The sequence below is a fragment of the Pocillopora damicornis genome, chromosome 7 (genome assembly GCF_964200805.1).
Source record: "Pocillopora damicornis chromosome 7, jaPocDami1.2, whole genome shotgun sequence".
In the NCBI taxonomy this organism is placed as follows: domain Eukaryota; kingdom Metazoa; phylum Cnidaria; class Anthozoa; order Scleractinia; family Pocilloporidae; genus Pocillopora; species Pocillopora damicornis.
Genome location: NC_142676.1, coordinates 10,114,486 through 10,132,707, shown reverse-complemented (window position 1 = coordinate 10,132,707; position 18,222 = coordinate 10,114,486). Strand labels below are relative to the sequence as shown.

The 18,222-nt window shown below is 39.3% G+C and overlaps 2 protein-coding genes and 1 pseudogene across 2 annotated transcripts in view; 1 reads left to right on the top strand and 2 right to left on the bottom strand.

Annotated features, from left to right (window-relative positions):
* The window catches only part of LOC113685195 (uncharacterized), a 298,180-nt gene that overhangs the window by 71,337 nt on the left and 208,621 nt on the right, over positions 1–18,222 (top strand). The gene's annotated exons all lie outside the window — the stretch shown is intronic.
* Positions 2,563–8,072, bottom strand: LOC149042480 (extracellular calcium-sensing receptor-like). Its single transcript, XM_089213308.1, has one exon. It carries the CDS (start codon positions 5,800–5,802, stop codon positions 3,136–3,138), a length of 2,667 nt encoding a protein of 888 aa, XP_089069434.1. The 5' UTR covers positions 5,803–8,072; the 3' UTR covers positions 2,563–3,135.
* LOC149042479 (extracellular calcium-sensing receptor-like) lies at positions 12,829–16,077 on the bottom strand (annotated as a pseudogene).

Below are 18,222 nucleotides of genomic sequence, written 5' to 3'. Positions count from 1 at the left end.
GTGCGTTAACAAAGGCAAGTAGACTCATTGATGATTGTTGTGAAAATTACTCGCATGTCAAATCCTAACACGGTCATTCATTTACAATAGCGTCCACTCCTAAGTTAATGGGCAATTCTGATAACTTTTGCCTTTTGAAATCCACTGGCCTGATAGATCACAATTCTTAACTCTTCGTTGTGTCACTTTCATAGTATGCCTTGACATCGGATGCATTTCTACGCAAACAAATCAAGGAGAGGGCAGATTGTACTATCTTTCCACCTCTCCCTTTTGAACTAAAATTTGTTCTCGGATTGAAATTGGACTCTCTTCGCGGACCTTTTCTTCCGCCCTTCCACGACCCCGATTTCCTCTCTTTGTATTCCAGTTTTTTCCCGCATTTTTCTCTTCCCATCTAAGTTGCTTGTCGCTGGCGCTCCCTCGTTTGACATCATAAGTGCCGCCTCTTGACGCTTTGGAATTTTCAAGCAGATGGGCGATCTAGGAAAATTATTAAAAAAACAAAGAAACGATTATAATTTAAAAAAGACCGCATCGCAGTAGAGCAAATTTTCTTTTGAGTGTCAAAAGTAATACGGCATTGCTTTGTTTATGAATTTACCTCGTCATCTGATTGGCCAGAAAACTCGCGCCACTTTCCCAACCAATCAGAGACAAAGCTAAACCAATAGGGCAGATTGTACTATCTTAGCCTTTTTCCACCTCTCCCTTTTGATCTAAAATTTGTTCCCAGATTGAAATTGGACTCTCTTCGCGGACCTTTTCTTCCGCTCCTTTCACCACCCCGTTTTCCTCTCTTTGTATTTCAGTTTTTTCCCGCCTTTTTCTCTTCCCATCTAAGTTGCTTGTCGCTGGCGCTCCCTCGTTTGACATCATAGGTGCCGCCTCTTGACGCTTTGGAATTTTCAAGCAGATGGGCGATCTAGGAAAAATATTAAAAAAAGCAAAGAAACGATTACAATTAAAAAAAAAAGACCGCATCGCAGTAGAGCAATTTTCCATCGAGTGTCAAAAGTAATACGGCATTGCTTTGTTTTTTTATTTACTTCGTCATGTGTTTGGCCAGAAAACTCGCGCCACTTTCTCAACCAATCAGATACAAAGCTAAACCAATAGTGAGCTGGTCTCTCTTTACCTTGAGTACTCATTGGCTCGGAGAGTAATATCCTTTCTTCTTATTGGCCGTTGTGATTACTCTGGTTTTGGTTTTACCACACTCAATCAAAAACCGCTTTTCTTTAGCATCGATACTCTGAGGAACGTTTCTGCTATCACCTTTCTTTTTGAGTGAATGCACCCTCTCTCACTGACTTGTTAAGATTGCCTTCAAGTTATTTATTTTCGCACCAAATTCAAAATAGGAGGGCAATATCGAACTTAACTGTTACTGAAAACACCAGAGAAATCACAACGACCAATCAGAAAATAGAAAGATACCCCAAAGAGCCAATGAAAACTCGAAGTAAAAACCAAACTACCTAAAGCGCCTGAAAACGGGAGCGAGCAAGTCGTGGTTTGTTTTTGCTCCTTATTTAAGTCGTTAAAAGGTGGTGCGAGTTTTCCAATACTGCAATTAATGCTTTGGCAAAAAAAGCGACAAAGAATATGAAATATTTACAAACAGTAACACTATGTATTGATTAAAGCCATGGGTAATAAAATACAGACATGCTACAACTAACCTTCATAAGTGTATAAGCAAAATGAGAAACTTAAGGATGATAATGTCTGGAAAGCCTATTGAGTTCTCGCAGACAAGATTTTTCCGACCCGCTGTATGGCGAATTTCTCTTGGAGGGCTTATAGGTTTGACTTTTCTGAGCCCCGCTCATACGTGTTCAAGACTTTCGGGGCTTTACTGCGTCTACATGGCGTAGATGTGGCTCTTTTCTGGCTAATGAAACCTCCTCGGTCGAGATTTTGTCCTCATCTTCTTCCGACGAGACGTCCACAAAATATTCTTCATCGTCTTCCTCGTGCGGTTATCGAGAATTAAAAAATTAGTTTTGAAGGCCAACAAACTATCTATTCTACCTCTTTGCCGGAAGAAGAAAAAAATTCAGTCAACCCTTTCTATTCCACTTCATGATAACATACTTTCTCTTCTTAACGTAGGAATCTTTAGAACGGTCTGCATTATCTTTGGAGCAATGGCGAGATTTCATTCTTAAAGTTATATTTCATCTCCTTTTTCTTGGCTTGGAGATTAAATTTTATAGAGAATGTAGATCTAACTTTGCCATTTTATTGAATACTATCCTATTCTGTTTTACTAGAAGTTTATGTACGTGAATGGCCTTACATATGTATTTGCACTGACGACATCGATCCGGAAAGCTCTGAATGGTGGAAAACTCGGCCTTAGAAGCGCCATGCACTGATGCTAGGAAGAACTAAACTTGCAGAAATGTGGTTCATCTCTGTCTGATCAATGGTCAGTGGAATTAAAAAGATGTGGATCTTAAGTTCATGTGACTCGACGTGTGTTACATGCCCCACCCTTTCAAATATGAAACAAACAAAAATCCAAACAAACGTATAAAAAAAAAAACGATACCGTAACGAAAACAGCAAGAGCTATTTATTTTATTGGTAACCTCTATATCCAAATCACACAATCATGTTAAAAGGCACACACACACACAAAAAAAGCAAAAATAACTGAGATTCTAAGTTGCTAGACTAGCGCTGTTAAAAGCGGTTACTGTTGCAATAGTCTATTACAAAGCTGATTCCTTTGCGGCGTCAGCTTGGATGAAAACTATAACCGCATGTTTGCACGTATGTTACGCCAAACGTACGCGCTGATCTGCACCCTTTTCAGCTCTTTCTTAGTTCTGTCTGAATGGAACAGGATATCAAAAGCTTTAAGAATAAACCGGCATGCACTTAAGCAGCCCACTTAAACAATATCAACTTGCGTCAAACAAATTATTTCTTACAAAAAAAGGTTGAAATTTTGGTATTTCATCAAAGAAACACCAATCTGATGATAAACTAAGCTACTCTCGTCAATATTTCCTGTATGCGGTTCAGGAAATGTAAAGAGGAGTTTACACATAAATTAGTTCTGAGAATTTAGAGTAGAATTTCCTTAATGGAGCCATCAATCTTGTTACGTTCATCTTGTTTCTAGTTCTTTGACCCAACATCGACACTTAAGCTGCTTTGGCAGGTATGGTTGATCTCTGATCTGCTATCACGCGTATTCACATTGGCTAACTGCGTGTTCTTACGAACGTACGCAGTGATCTGAGCCCCTATGAGCTCTTTCTTATTTTTTTCAGGACGGAACAAGATAATGAAAGCTTTAGGAATAAACATGCAACCAAGCAGGCCAAACGAATCAACTAATGTCGTGCTGCAGGCTATAACAGAAACATACCAAGCATCCTGCACTGAGAAATCCACCGAGTAATAACACAGTGCAGACAACAAAATTATGTAAAGCGAGAAGCCGATGAAGCGCGCCTCGTTGAAATTATCTGGCACTTTGCGAACTTTGAATGCATAAAAAGACGAAAGCAATGAAAGCAACAACACATACGAACAGACCATGAAATAAAACGCTTTTCCGACCGACGACCCGTACAGTTTACACGTGTAGAAGATGAATTGGGTCGGTTGTATCTTCTCCTTTCTGAATGGCGGATCCGAAGCAAACCACGCGGTTAACAACACGATGTTGACAATGTTCACTAGAACAACCAAACCGACTTGGCATTTCACCCTTGAAATATAACTTTGGAAGGGCAATTTTGAACTGTCGACTTGGAAAAGGACGAAAATGCGAACTGACTTCAGCCACAATATGGATACAAAAGTGGTGTAGATTGCGTACCGGGAAAACTGAATCAAGCGACATATAGAATCAGTTGGCTTTGTAATGCTCAACAGCCCCAGAGTAAAACTGGAGAAGATTGCAGCAAGAAGGAGAAAACTGAGCTGTCTATTCGAGGCTTTCACAATTGGTGTCTCGCGGTATTTCACAAACACAAATAACATAGCCACGGTCATGCAAAATCCTAACGCTGTCACGCAAGAAAGGAATACACCAGCTGCATCTCTGAAGTGAAGGTTTTTCACTGGCAGATCTTCGCATTTGGTTCTATCATCGTTCGGCTTTTGTTTACGCGGGCACTCCGTGCAGTTGGTAGATCCAGGTGACTTGCTGACTGTGCCCCCCGGACATGTAACGCACTTCCAACAACACGAAGTGGTTACCTCCTGCCTAGTTCCGGGGGGACACACTTGACTGCAGAATGAGGACGGTACCTTTGTAGCAAAAGTAGCGTTTGTCCATTTGATCGCGGAGTCGTTCAGTGACAACCTTGGCTTCTTACTACTACTCCAGGATCCTACCAAGGCCTTCTTTGAAGCTCCCGTGCTATTTATTTGGACGTTCACAATTTCAAAGAAAGAATTCTTGGGATCACCTTCGCGGTCAAATTCTACAGCGCCAGTGAGCCCTTTGAAACTGACATTTTTTAAGAGGGACAACATATCCTTTCCGTCAGTTGCTAATGGCTTTCTATCAGAGCATGCTTCCCCCGAAAGTTCGCAGTTTAAAGCGCTACAACTAAAATACTTGTCTAATGCAAATGCCACGGCATAGACGGCGTCTATAAGGTAGCCAAGGTAAGGGTCGAACAGTTTGGAAGCTTCATTTGGTGACAAAGGTACATTAGAGCACTGTGGGTCGGCTGCGCTGTCTGCGTCAGGGGTGCAATTCCGAAATTTTTTCCAGTATTCTTCCCACCACGGATTCCTTCCTAAACGAGTTTTACTCGGCGTTAAAGAATACAAGTAGTTCAGGAAAGTTTTATCTTTGCGATCGCGTGGCTGAACGCCAAGGGCGCCATCCAGTAGACGAAAATACGGTCCAAGCAGTCCGCTGTCCTCTGTACTCGTTCCATCACCGAGAATCCAGGTCCGTTTCCCAAGCTTTTGCCTGTGAACTTCCTCAAAGAACAGCTTCGCATATCCCCCAAAGACCCACACCACAATGACTTTGACATTTCTCTGCAGTTTAATGCGTGACACAATCTGTTTAATATCAGTGGCAGCACGAAGACGTGGAACAAACTCTGAAAAGGCCAAGCAAAAGGTTCCTCGATTATACGCCTCTTTCTGTAACGCAGAGACACCAAACCGCCCGTAAGAATCATCTAGAGCTATTGTACCAATATATGTCCATTTGAAGTATTCAAATAGATCTGCTTGCACTTTCGCTTGTTGCCTGTCAGGCGGAACTGTTCTTAAGAAGTACGGATATTGATCGGAACTAAGCTCTTCACTCGTTGCAGCAAAGCTTATTATCGGGATTTTGGCCATGCTGAGAAGAGTCGCTATCTGAACAGAGCTGGCTGAGTCGTACGGTCCAATTATTGTAGAAACAGGAGCAACAGCATCTTTGCTATAGCAAGAAGTTGTTTCGTTATCCATGCTGAAATTTCTGTTCGTATACATATGATACAAATCTGCATCTCGCACAAACTCGTATGTTTCTTTAACAGCAACAGACACAGTTTCGCAGTAGTCACGGATGTCGAAGCCGAGAGTAACATTCGGAAGCAATGAAGGGTCATTGTTGATTTGTTCGATCGTGAAGATCATTGCTTCAGCGTGACCGAAACCAACGGGAAAGAAGTCTACACCGCATTTGTCGTTAGAATCCTTGTAATGTAACACTGTGAGTCCTCCAAGCATGACATCACCAGCTTGAAAAGCTATCTTAGATTCATTCAAGGCGGCGAGTTGGTCAAAACAAAACAACCAAACAACTATTCGAGCAAACATCGTGAAGAAGCTAAAATGAATATCAGTCAGTTTCGAAACTGAGTTGGTTTCAAGTTATCTATTTCAACGGTCTGAAGTCGTCTTGTGAAGGAAATACGACTTGTGGTAAATGTTGTGTCACCGACATCGCAAGGGATTGGTCTCTAATCTAGGACCATTAAGCTCACGTGATTTCTGCATGTAACACGTTTGTTGTTGTTTTTTTTTCGGTATCCGTAATGCATGCTTCACTAGGGTGTTTTTAAGGGCCTTTTTTTCAATTGGATATGTTTGTGTTGGTGACTTTAAATCTATGTACCTGACAAGGCTGGACAAATGTAAGTACTATTGATTTCGCTGCCCTTTATCTGGCTTTTTAGGTTAGAAAAATATTCGTTTTTAATACTCTTTAATTTTGCAATTGCAGCTTCAGATTACCACAATATTGTTTTCAATAAAATCCTGAAAATGCAAATGAATGTGAATGTGTCTGTGCTGCTTATGTAGTCATTCTTTTAACTTCACGTAACCGGTTTCATATGGTCGTCTACGTTCTATTTCTTTTTCCCAGTGATCTCGTTTTAAAAATTCGATACTTTCACTTACGGAAAAGCAGTATAGAAGATGGCTGTACGAGACCACTTTGAAAAAGTAATCTCATAGAAAGCCATCTCAACTGTACTACTTTCCATTTTACGGAAATAATCAATGGAAATCATTTTAAGGAACTAAATTTAAGGATATAAAAGAAGGAAATAATTTTATTGAAATAAATTATAAAAATAATCTGATGCACGGGGGTATTCATGCATCCATAATTTAATGATGTAAAGTTAAATGATGTAATACATAAGGGACTTCCAGAGGAAATGAATCATCACTTTGCTACCGTTCTTAGGATTAACAGTAAAAATTGTCAGTAAAGTTTGTCAATAAAGTTTGTCGATTACGCTTGTCAGTGAAATTTGTCGGTATGTTTTTGGATCTAAAAAAATATCAAATTATGTCGTAGAACAATGAATTGTAATTCTGAAATTCATGAGGCATTAGAGAAAATTAGATGTCAGTTTCGGATGAACAAATTTAAAAAAATTCTGTGAAAGTAAAAAATGTTGTAGGAATATGAAACTTGAAAACGTTAATGGATAATATGTTTGTGTCTATTAAGGTCAAGTTGATGGATAAGACCCCGTTAATAAATTTGTTGGTTTTTATGATAATAGACGTAAGATAATCCGAAAGTCCGTTTGTCATAGAAAATAGCCATAGAGTAAAATATGGCCCGGACTACTGGACACTTGGACTAATGAACACTTTTGGGGGACTATTTTTGGACCATTTTTTGGACCTTTTTTTAAAATTAATTTTTGGACTATTTTAGACCATTTTATGGGAAGAGGTAGACCATTAGTACTGCGGTAACGCTTGTGAATGCTATGCTTAAGAACGAAAATCCGTGACCTCTGTCGTGTGCTAAAATCAATGAAAAAAGGAAGGTAGATAAATTAAGAAATAATATAATGTATTCACAAAGGGAAACGTAAAACAACTGGTGGATGATTCATGCTAACCAGTGGGTATCATTAAGCACTAGCACAAGTCCACTCAAAAGGCACACGCGTAACCCATCAGGGGAGGATCGAAAACGGGAATTGGTAATATTTTCAATAACAATTTAAGTCAATTGTTTAGGTGCCAGTTTCGCATTCCCATGGCACAAAATAAAGAAACACTGCGACTCAGCGCAAAAATTTCGACGTAACAATAATCCATCGAAAACCGCTCAAACTAATTTGAATGATCCATTAAAACTGTATTAGTCAGTAGCATTTATTAATACAACCACCTCACACGCTCCCTGCGTAGCAGTAGTTCCTGCCCTCCCTCAGTAATAATAATTTGCCTCCCTGATTACTGATAGACTGCATCCCACCCCTCCCAAAGTACTAATGGTCTACCTCTCCCAAAGTACTAATGGTCTACCTCTCCCAAAAATGGTCCAAAAAAAGGTCCAAAAAGTGGTCCAAAAAAAGGACTAAAAAGTGGTCCAAAAAAAGAACCAAAAAGTGGTCAAAAAAAAGGACCAAAAAGTGGTCCAAAAACATTGTCCAAAGAAAAGTAAAAAAAGAATTGACAAAAAAAATTGTCCAATAGTCCAAGGTTCCGATGTTTTGTCCTATGCCTATAAAAGAATCACATTTGTTGTATGAGTAGTAGCAGTATTGGAGTAGAATTCAAACACTAGTCAGTGATGGTATAAAGACAATTATTCGGAGATGAATTTTTGTGAATATTCCTTATCCCAATTGTTAAATAGAGGACACATATCGATGACGATATCTTCAAGTACCCTTAGCTGAGTCAAATAATTTTGATCGTCGTATGGTTTGCCTCTCACAAGGGATCGCAAATCAACTAGTATTTTTTCTAAACGACAAACACAGTGATGGCTCGATTTTTTGCTTATAATTTTAAATTCCATTGTACCTTTTAGCAATAAGCCTGTTCCTGATATAGTCCCTAATACCAATGGGTTGAGTGTCACGCAACCTACTTTTTTGCCCGATACAACATCAGATGCTGATAATAAATTCAATTGTTTAAAATGTTTGTGTGCTCCGCAGTATAGCCAAATTTTTTTATGATTAAGTCGATATAAGGATTTGATCTCAAGTAACCCTTTAACTCCCAGATCAAATTTATAATTCTCCTTCCCGTCAATCATACAACTCTCATAATATTAGTTCAGAGAACTTAGTATTGGATCAACCAATTATCCCCGAATTGATATTTTTCTTTATTCATATCTCTTATCTGGTTCATATTGTATTAATATTGTAAAGAGAAATTCTTTCTTGGTCACACATGGGAGTTAAATGGTTAATCGATTTTCATCAATGTTTTTATCTATTTGATTAACATAAAAATTGTAATCAATAGACTGTTGTTGAGTTAGGCGAGGGGTAGGTGGGCAGTTGCCCAGATACTGATATTGATCCGTTTTGTCTTTTGCATCCCATCGCCCATCGTTTGATATTTTCAATCATGATGATCATTTTTCATCTTACGATATCTTGTTTCGCATACAAGTTTATCCACAGCAACATAATCGTTGACAGGGTGTGTACATTTTTCATTCTTTAATTGTTCATGGACATATCATACTGAAAAGGTTCAGAGCCATCGAGAATACTGTTTGCAACTGTCAACATATTTTTTGTTTAAAGCATCAGTTGGATTGCTGGCATCACCCAAATTGATCAGTTTATTTCCTATCATATCGAGGCCGCTTGATTAATCGAGATAGAAGCCTTTAGAATCGACATATTTGTTGACTGCATCTAAGTCACAGTGATCGCTGCTTTCATAGTCTGAAAAAAATAATCTGCTTTTCATTGTCTGTGGAAGCAAGTTGTTTAAGTCAACCTTTTTGTCTGTGATATTTGACCCTTGGTCGTTTGACCCTTGGTCACAGCTTCATCATAGTAAACAGCTCTCTTCAAGTTATAAATCGTTTTACCATCAGCATCCCATCAATTATTACTTATTTTCATGAAGTTGTCATCAACATATTTCTTGTTTAAAGCGTCTGTGTGATTGACCGGGTCAACAAGATTCATTGTTTTGTTATTGCTCTAATCGAAATCACTGCCAATGATTTTGCTTTTGTCACACCCAACTCTCTTGATATCGTGTTTCTTTCATTGCTAATGAGGAAGTTATAAACAGCATAATGACTGCAATTCAGCCGAATGTCTTTTGGTGTTTTATAAAAGCCTTTAAAAGACAAATTAATAACAAAACAGTTTTTCTGTCTGCCTTTAATAAAATAATCAAGCCAACCTTTATATTTCTTTATTTCTTTATTTTTTTTTACAGATAAAGCCATCGAATATGGCTATTTTCCGTGATTTCGTGTCCATTTCATCTACTGGAATGATATCACCATTATTGTAATGAAAGACATTATAACTAACTTGTTTGCTCACATCTGTCAAATTATCAATCATATGTTTGTGCTTGCTCTGTTCGATATTTTTAGCATAAAGATACAGCTTGTCATAAAACAGCATCGGTGCCATCAACGTGCGATACAATAAATTTGTCTTGCCTCCACCAGAAGAGGAAGTCACTTGTTTCGGTAATGAGCATTCCCGATGTATCCTGGGGCATATATGAATGTATATTTTTGAAATTGTTTTCTTTGTCGTCATTGAAGCCATAATTGGGGATGTTCATTTGTATATGTTTATCAAATAATTTCAGAAAAGTTGAGATAATTTTATAGAATGTACCCATGTAGAATGGACATAGAAAGGTTAAAAAGACGCAGTGAATCAAAGATATAAGCTAAATGAAAAAAAAACTATACAAGTGAGACATGAGATGAAACAGTATCGGTATGAGAAGCAGAATCTTTATGAAGATATTGAAGAAGCATACAAGCCTGTCATAGACGTTCAGAGAGACGTGAAGGATACTATTGACAATTAAAAAAACAAGTTGAAGTAACTGAGAAACTGCAAGATAATCAGAATAAAACTGTTAAAGGCATAGAGTTTGATTCTGGGACAGAAACTGGTCAAAAACTGCCATCATAAAATGAAAAACATCAGAAGTCAAAATCACTAGCTTGGAAGTTATGAAATCTATTAAGTATCACTCAGCTGTTTTGATGATAAGGGATTTATATTGAATGATAGTATACAATCATATGCATATGTACATTATAAAATTCAAATAAATATCTTCTTTACTTTATGAAATATCAGCACCCACCAAGTGGAGAAGATATAATGCATCTTTATTATATAAAATTCAGTGTTAAATTCTGTAACTTTGACTTCAGTGATTTTCTGCATTTATCAAGAAAGCCCATTGCTGGAGAAATGAGATTACACATTTCTAACGTGAAAGTGCGTTAACAAAGATAAGTAGACTCATTGATGAATGTTGTGAAAATTACTCGCATGTCAAATCCTAACACAGTTATTCATTTACCATAGCGTCCACTCCTAAGTTAATGGGTAATTCTGAGAACTTTTGCCTTTTGAAATCAACTGGCCTGATAGATCAAAATTCTTAACTCTTCGTTGTGTCACTTTTATAGTATGCCTTGACATCGGATGCATTTCTACGCAAACAAATCAAGGAGAGGGCAGATTGTACTATCTTAGCCTTTTTCAACCTCTCCCTTTTAATCTAAAATTTGTTCTCGGATTGAAATTGGACTCTCTTCGCGGACCTTTTCTTCCGCCCCTTCCACGACCCCGATCTCCTCTCTTTGTAGTCCAGTTTTTTCCCACCTTTTTCTCTTCCCATCTAAGTTGCTAGTCGGTGGCGCTCCCTCGTTTGACATCATAAGTGCCACCTCTTGACGCTTTGGAATTTTCAAGCAGATGGGCGATCTAGGAAAAATATTAAAAAAAACAAAGAAACGATTACAATTTAAAAAAAGACCGCATCGCAGTAGAGCAATTTTCCATCGAGTGTCAAAAGTAATCCGGCGTTGCTTTGTTTATTTTATTTACTTCGTCATGTGATTGGCCAGAAAACTCGCGCCACTTTCCCAACCAATCAGATACAAAGCTAAACCAATAGTGAGCTGGTTTCTCTTTACTTTGACTTCTCATTGGCTCGAAGAGTAATATCCTTTCTTCTTATTGGCCGTTGTGATTACTCTAGTTTTGGTTTTACCACACTCAATCGAAAACCGCTCTACTTTATGTTCTGAGGAACGTGTCTGTTATCACCTTTCTTTTTGAGTGAATGTGTCCTCTCTCACTGACTTGTTAAGATTGCCTTCAAGTTATTTATTTTCGCACTAAATTCAAAACAGGAGGGCAATATCGAACTTAACTGTTACCGAAAACACCAGAGAAATCACAACGACCAATCAGAAGATAGAAAGATACCCTAAAGAGCCAATGAAAACTCGAAGTAAAAACCAAACTGCCTAAAGCGCCTGAAAACGGGAGCGAGCAAGTCGTGGTTTGTTTCACCTCCTTAGTTAAGTGGTTAAGAAGGTGGCGCGAGTTTTCCCATAATGCAATTTGGGCAAAAAAAGAGACAAAGAATATGGAATATTTACAAACAGTAACACTATATATTTATTCAAGCCATGGGTAATAAAATACAGACATGCTACAACTAACCTTCATAAGTGTATGAGCAAAATGAGAAACTGAAGGATGATAATGTCTGGAAAGCCTATTGAGTTCCCACAGACAAGAGTTTTCCGCCCCGCTCTATGGCGAATTTCTCTAGGAGGGCTTATAGGTGTGACTTTTCTGAGCCCCGCTCATACGTGTTTAAGTCTTTGGGGGCATTGCTGCGTCTACACGGCGTAGTTGTGGCTCTTTTCTGGCTGATAAAACCTCCTCCATCGAGATTTTGTCCTCATCTTCTTCCGACGAGACGTCCACAAAATATTCTTCATCGTCTTCCTCGTGCGGTTATCGAGAATTACAAAATTAGTTTTGAAGGCCAAAATCGACGAGCAACTTATTTTCTACCTCTTTGCCGGAAGAAGAAAAAAATTCAGTCAACCCTTTCTATTCCAATTCATGATAACACACTTTCTCGTCTTAACGTAGGAATCTTTAAAACGATCTGCATTATCTTTGGAGCAATGGCGAGAATTCATTCTTAAAGTTATATTTCATCTCCTTTTTCTTGGCTTGGGGATTAATAATTGGGGATTATAGAGAATGTAAATCTAACTTTTCCATTTTATTGAATACTATCCCATTCTGTTTTACCAGAAGTTTATGTACGTGAATGGCCTCAGATATGTATTTGCACCGACGACATCGATCTGGAAAGCTCTGAATGGTGGTAAACTCGGCCGCGCTAGGAAGAACTAAATTGGCAGAAATGTGGTTCATCTCTCTCTGATCGATGGTCAGTGGAATAAAAAAGATGCGAATCGTAAGTTCATGTGACTCTACGTGTGTTACATGCCCCGCCCTTTCAAATATGAAACAAACAAAAATCGAAACAAACGTATAAAAAAAAAAAACCATAATAACAACAACAAGAACATCAACCGTAACGAATACAGCAAGAGCTATTTATTTCAATGTTGACCTCTATATCCAAATCACACAATGATGTTAAGAGGCACAAAAAAATATATAACCAAAAATAACTGAAATTGAAATAACTGAAGTTGCTAGACTAGCGCTGTTAAAAGCGGTTACTGTTGCAATACTCTATTACACAGCTGATTCCTTTACAGTGTCAGCTTGGATGAAAACTATCACCGCATGTTTGCACGTATGTTACGCCAAACGTACGCGCTTATCTGCACCCTTTTCAGCTCTTTCTTAGTTCTGTCTGAATAGAACAGGATATCAAAAGCTTTACGAATAAATCGGCATGCACTTAAGTAGCCCACTTAAACGATATCAACTATAGTCAAACAACATGTTTCTTACAAAAAAGGTTGAAAATTTTGGTATTTCATCGAAGAAACATTAATCACATGATAAACTAAGCTACTCTCATCAATATTTCCTGTATGCGGTTTAGGAAATGTAAAGAGGAGTTTACACATAAATTAGTTCTGAGAATTTAGATTAGAGTTTCCTTAATGGAGCTATCAATCTTGTTACGTTCATCTTGTGTCTAGTTCTTCGACCCAACATCGATACTTGAGCTGCTTTGGCTGATCTGGTTGATCTCTGATCTGCTATCACGCGTATTCACATTGGCCAACTGCGTGTTCTTACGAACGTACGCAGTGATCTGAGCCCCTATGAGCTCTTTCTTATTTTTTTCAGGACGGAACAAGATAATGAGAGCTTTAGGAGTAAACATGCAACCAAGCAGGCCAAACGAATCAACTAATGTCGTGCTGCAGGCTATAACAGAAACATACCAAGCATCCTGCACTGAGAAATCCACCGAGTAATAACACAGTGCAGACAACAAAATTATGTAAAGCGAGAAGCCGATGAAGCGCGCCTCGTTGAAATTATCTGGCACTTTGCGAACTTTGAATGCATAAAAAGACGAAAGAAATGAAAGCAACAACACATACGAACAGACCGTGAAATATAACGCTTTTCCGACCGACGACCCGTACAGTTTACACGTCTAGAAGATGAACTGGGTCGGTTGTATCTTCTCGTTTCTGTATGGCGGATCCGAAGCGAACCACGCGGTTAACAGCACGATGTCAACAATGTTCACTAGAGCAACCAAACCGACTTGGTATTTCACCCTTGAAATATAACTTTGGAAGGGCATCTCTGAACTGTCGACTTGGAAAAGGACCAAAATGCGAACTGACTTCAGCCACAATATGGATACAAAAGTGGTGTAGATTGCATACCGAGAAAACTGAATCAAGCGACATATAGAATCAGTTGGCTTTGTAATGCTCAACAGCGCCAGAGTAAAACTAGAGAAGATTGTAGCAAGAAGGAGAAAACTGAGCTGTTTATTCGAGGCTTTCACAATTGGTGTCTCGCGGTATTTTACAAACACAAGTAACATAGCTACGGTCATGCAAAATCCTAATGCTGTCGCGCAAGAAAGGATTACACCAGCTGCATCTCTGAAGTGAAGGTTTTTCACTGGCAGATCTTCGCATTTGGTTCTATCATCGTTCGGCTTTTGTTTACGCGGGCACTCTGTGCAGTCGGTAGATCCAGGCGACTTGCTGACTGTGCCCCCCGGACATGTAACGCACTTCCAACAACATGAAGTGGTTACCTCTTGCCTAGTTCCGGGGGGACACACTTGACTGCAGAATGAGGACGGTACCTTTGTAGTAAAAGTAGCGTTTGCCCATTTGATCGCGGAGTCGTTCAGCGCCAACCTTGGCTTCTTATTACTATTCCAGGATCCTACCAAGGCCTTCTTTGAATCTCCATTGCTATTTATTTGGACGTTCACAATTTCAAAGAAAGAATTCTTGGGATCACCTTCGCGGTCAAATTCTACGACGCCAGTGAGTCCTTTAAAACTGACACTTTTCAAGTGGGACAACAGATCCTTTCCGTCAGTTGTCAATGGCTTTCCATCAGAGCATGCTTCCCCCGAAAGTTCGCGGTTTAAAGTGCGACAACTAAATTGCTTTTCTAGTGCGAATGCCACGGCAAAGACGGCGTCTATAAGGTAGCCAAGGTAAGGGTCGAACAGTATGGAAACTTCATTTGGTGACAAAGGTACATTAGCGCACTGTGGGTCGGCTGCGCTGTCTGCGTCAGGGGTGCAATTCCGAAATTTTTTCCAGAATTCTTCCCACCACGGATTCCTTCCTAAACGAGTTTTATTCGGCGTTATAGAGTACAAGTAGTTCAGGAAAGTTTTATCTTTGCGATCACGTGGCTGAACGCCAAGGGCGCCGTCCAGTAGACGAAAATACGGTCCCAGCAGTCCGCTATCCTCTGTACTCGTTCCATCACCGAGAATCCAGGTCCGTTTCCCAAGCTTTTGCCTGTGAACTTCCTTAAAGAACAGCTTCGCATATCCTCCAAAGACCCACACCACAATGACTTTGACATTGCTCTGCTGTTTAATGCGTGACACAATCTGTCTAATATCAGTGGCAGCACGAAGACGCGGAATAAACTCTGAAAAGGCCAAGCAAAAGGTTCCTCGATTATACGCCTCTTTCTGTAACGCAGAGATGCCAAACCGCCCGTAAGAATCATCCAGAGCTGCCGTACCAATATATGTCCATTTGAAATATTCAAACAGATCTGCCTGTACTTTCGCTTGTTGCCTGTCAGGCGGAACTGTTCTTAGGAAGTATGGATATTGATCGGAACTAAGCTCGTCACTCGTCGCAGCAAAGCTTATTATTGGGATTTTGGCTATGCTGAGAAGATTCGAAATCTGAACAGAGCTGGCTGAGTCGTCCGGTCCAATTATTGTAGAAACAGGAGCAACATCATCTTTGCTGTAGCAAGAAGTTGTTTCGTTATCCATGCTTAAATTTCTGTTCGTATACATATGATACAAATCTGCATCTCGCACAAACTCGTATGTTTCTTTAACAGCAATAGACACAGTTTCACAGTAGTCACGGATGTCGAAGCCGAGAGTAACATTCGGAAGCAATGAAGGGTCATTGTTGATTTGTTCGATCGTGAAGATCATTGCTTCAGCGTGACCGAAACCAACGGGAAAGATGTCTACGCCGCATTTGTCGTTAGAATCCTTGTGATGTAACACTGTGAGTCCTCCAAGCATGACATCACCAGCTTGGAAAGCTCTCTTAAATTCCTTCAAGGCGGCGAGTTGGTCAAAACAAAACAACCAAACAACTATTCGAGCAAACATCGTGAAGAAGCTAAAAATAAACATCAGTCGATTTCGAAACTGAGTTGGTTTCAAGTTATCTATTTCAACGGTCTGAAGTCATCTCGTGAAGGAAATACGACTTGCGGTTAATGTTGCGTCAGCGAAATCGTAAGACATTGGACTCTAATCTAGGGCCATTAAGCTCGGGAGATTTTTTTTCGGTATTCGTAATGCATGCTTTACTAGGGTGTTTTTAAGGGCCTTTTTTTCAATTGGATATGTTAGTGTTTGTTACTTAAATCTTTGTACCTGACAAGGCTGGACAAATTTAAGTACGTTTGATTTTGGTCAGAATATTCGTTTTCAATACTCCTTAGTTTTGCAATTGCAGCTTCAGATTACCACAATATTTTTTTCAATAAAATCCTGAAAATCCAAATGAGTGTCAATGTGTCTGTGTTGCTTACGTAGTCAATCTTTTAACTTCGCATAACCGGTTTTATACGGTTGTCCACGTTCTATTTCTTTTCCCCAATGATCTCCTTTTAAAAATTCGATACTTTCACACATGGAAGAGTAGAATAGGAGATGGCTGATAAGAGTAGAATTGGAGATGGCTGTACGAGACCACTTTGAAGTAAGAGCCAAAGTACAAGTGAGGCTGGTTTTCACTTGCGACGGAGTCGTAGTCGGAGTCGTAATCAAAAGCGTAGAGCGATACGATCCAGTGAAAATCAAACCGACGGAGTCAGAAGCAGAACACCGATTCTGCCTATGACGACACCGTCGCTTACGATCTAGTGAAAACTGCATTGTCGGAGTCGGAAGCGGAAGCGGAAGAATAAACCAATCACAATGCTCGATTCCAGGCCCGCAAAAGTACAAATTTTGGCGCCAAAGACAACATGGCGGACGAAGAGCAGCTTGTGCTTTGGCTCTTATTAATCATTATTTTGCGCAGGCAGAGACAATACAGGAACAATATCGTTCGAAAAAGAAAGCGATTTTGGGTTCGTGATATCTATCGACTTCGAGCAGCTTTGGGAGAGTATGTTAACCTCGCCAGGGAACTACGACTTGGTGATCGTGAATTCTACTTTCCGTAGGTTTCGAGTATTTTAACTTTTAATTTCGTAATTTTACAGTCAAATTCACACGTTTAAATTACGGCTATTTGTGTATTTTGGAAAGATAACAAATGCAAATTTCACGCCATTTAGATATATACGCATGACGCCAGAACGCTTTGAGCACTTACTGAGTTTGGTTGGACCGCGAATTACCAAAACAAATACAAGGATGAGAAAGGCTATCAGTGCAGCTGAAAGACTAACACTGACGCTCCGGTATTTAGCAGGGTTGTGTAACAAGTAAAAACTGTTACAGTACGTTGACAAAGTTTGGATGACGGCCTTTCGCTTCTGTAATTTAAACATACCCAATGAAAGTCCTGCTATCTTTGCAACGTCTTCCCATGCGTTCTTTTTCGTATTATTATCTTTTAAGTATTTGCATGATTTATCGTAAAGTACCGGGAAACGTCTCACCGCCTCTGCAATTTTTTCGTCGAAGGAAGCTGCCATGTTGTTTGTCGAATTGTACTCGGAGGACGTGAGAACAAGCATTGTGATTGGTTTATTCTTCCGCTTCCGACTCCAACAATACAGTTTTCACTAGATCGTAAACGACGGAGTCATAAGCGGAATCGGAAGAAAATGGAAACGTTCTGATCCTTCCGACTCCGATTCCGTCGAGCTTATGACTACGCTTACGACTCCGTTTTTCAATTTCCCCAAGGTCATAAGCGCTCTTGCGACTCCGACTACGACTCCGACTCCGTCGCTAATGAAAACCAGCCTTTAGAAAGACAAGAGGTTAATGATGTTATACATAAGAGACTTTCCGGAGGAAATGAATCATCACTTTGCTATCGCTCTTAGGATTACCAGTAAAAATTGTCATTAAAGTTTGTAAGTTACGTCTGTCAGTGAAATTTGTCGGTATGTTTTTAGATCTAAAAAAAATATCACATTATGTCATAGAATAATGAATAGTAATTCTGAAATTCATGACGCATAAGAGAAAATTAGATGTCAGTTTTGGGTGAACAAATTCAAAAAAATACTGAGAGTAAAAAATGTTGTAGGAATATAAAAAACTTGAAAACGTTAATGAATAATATGT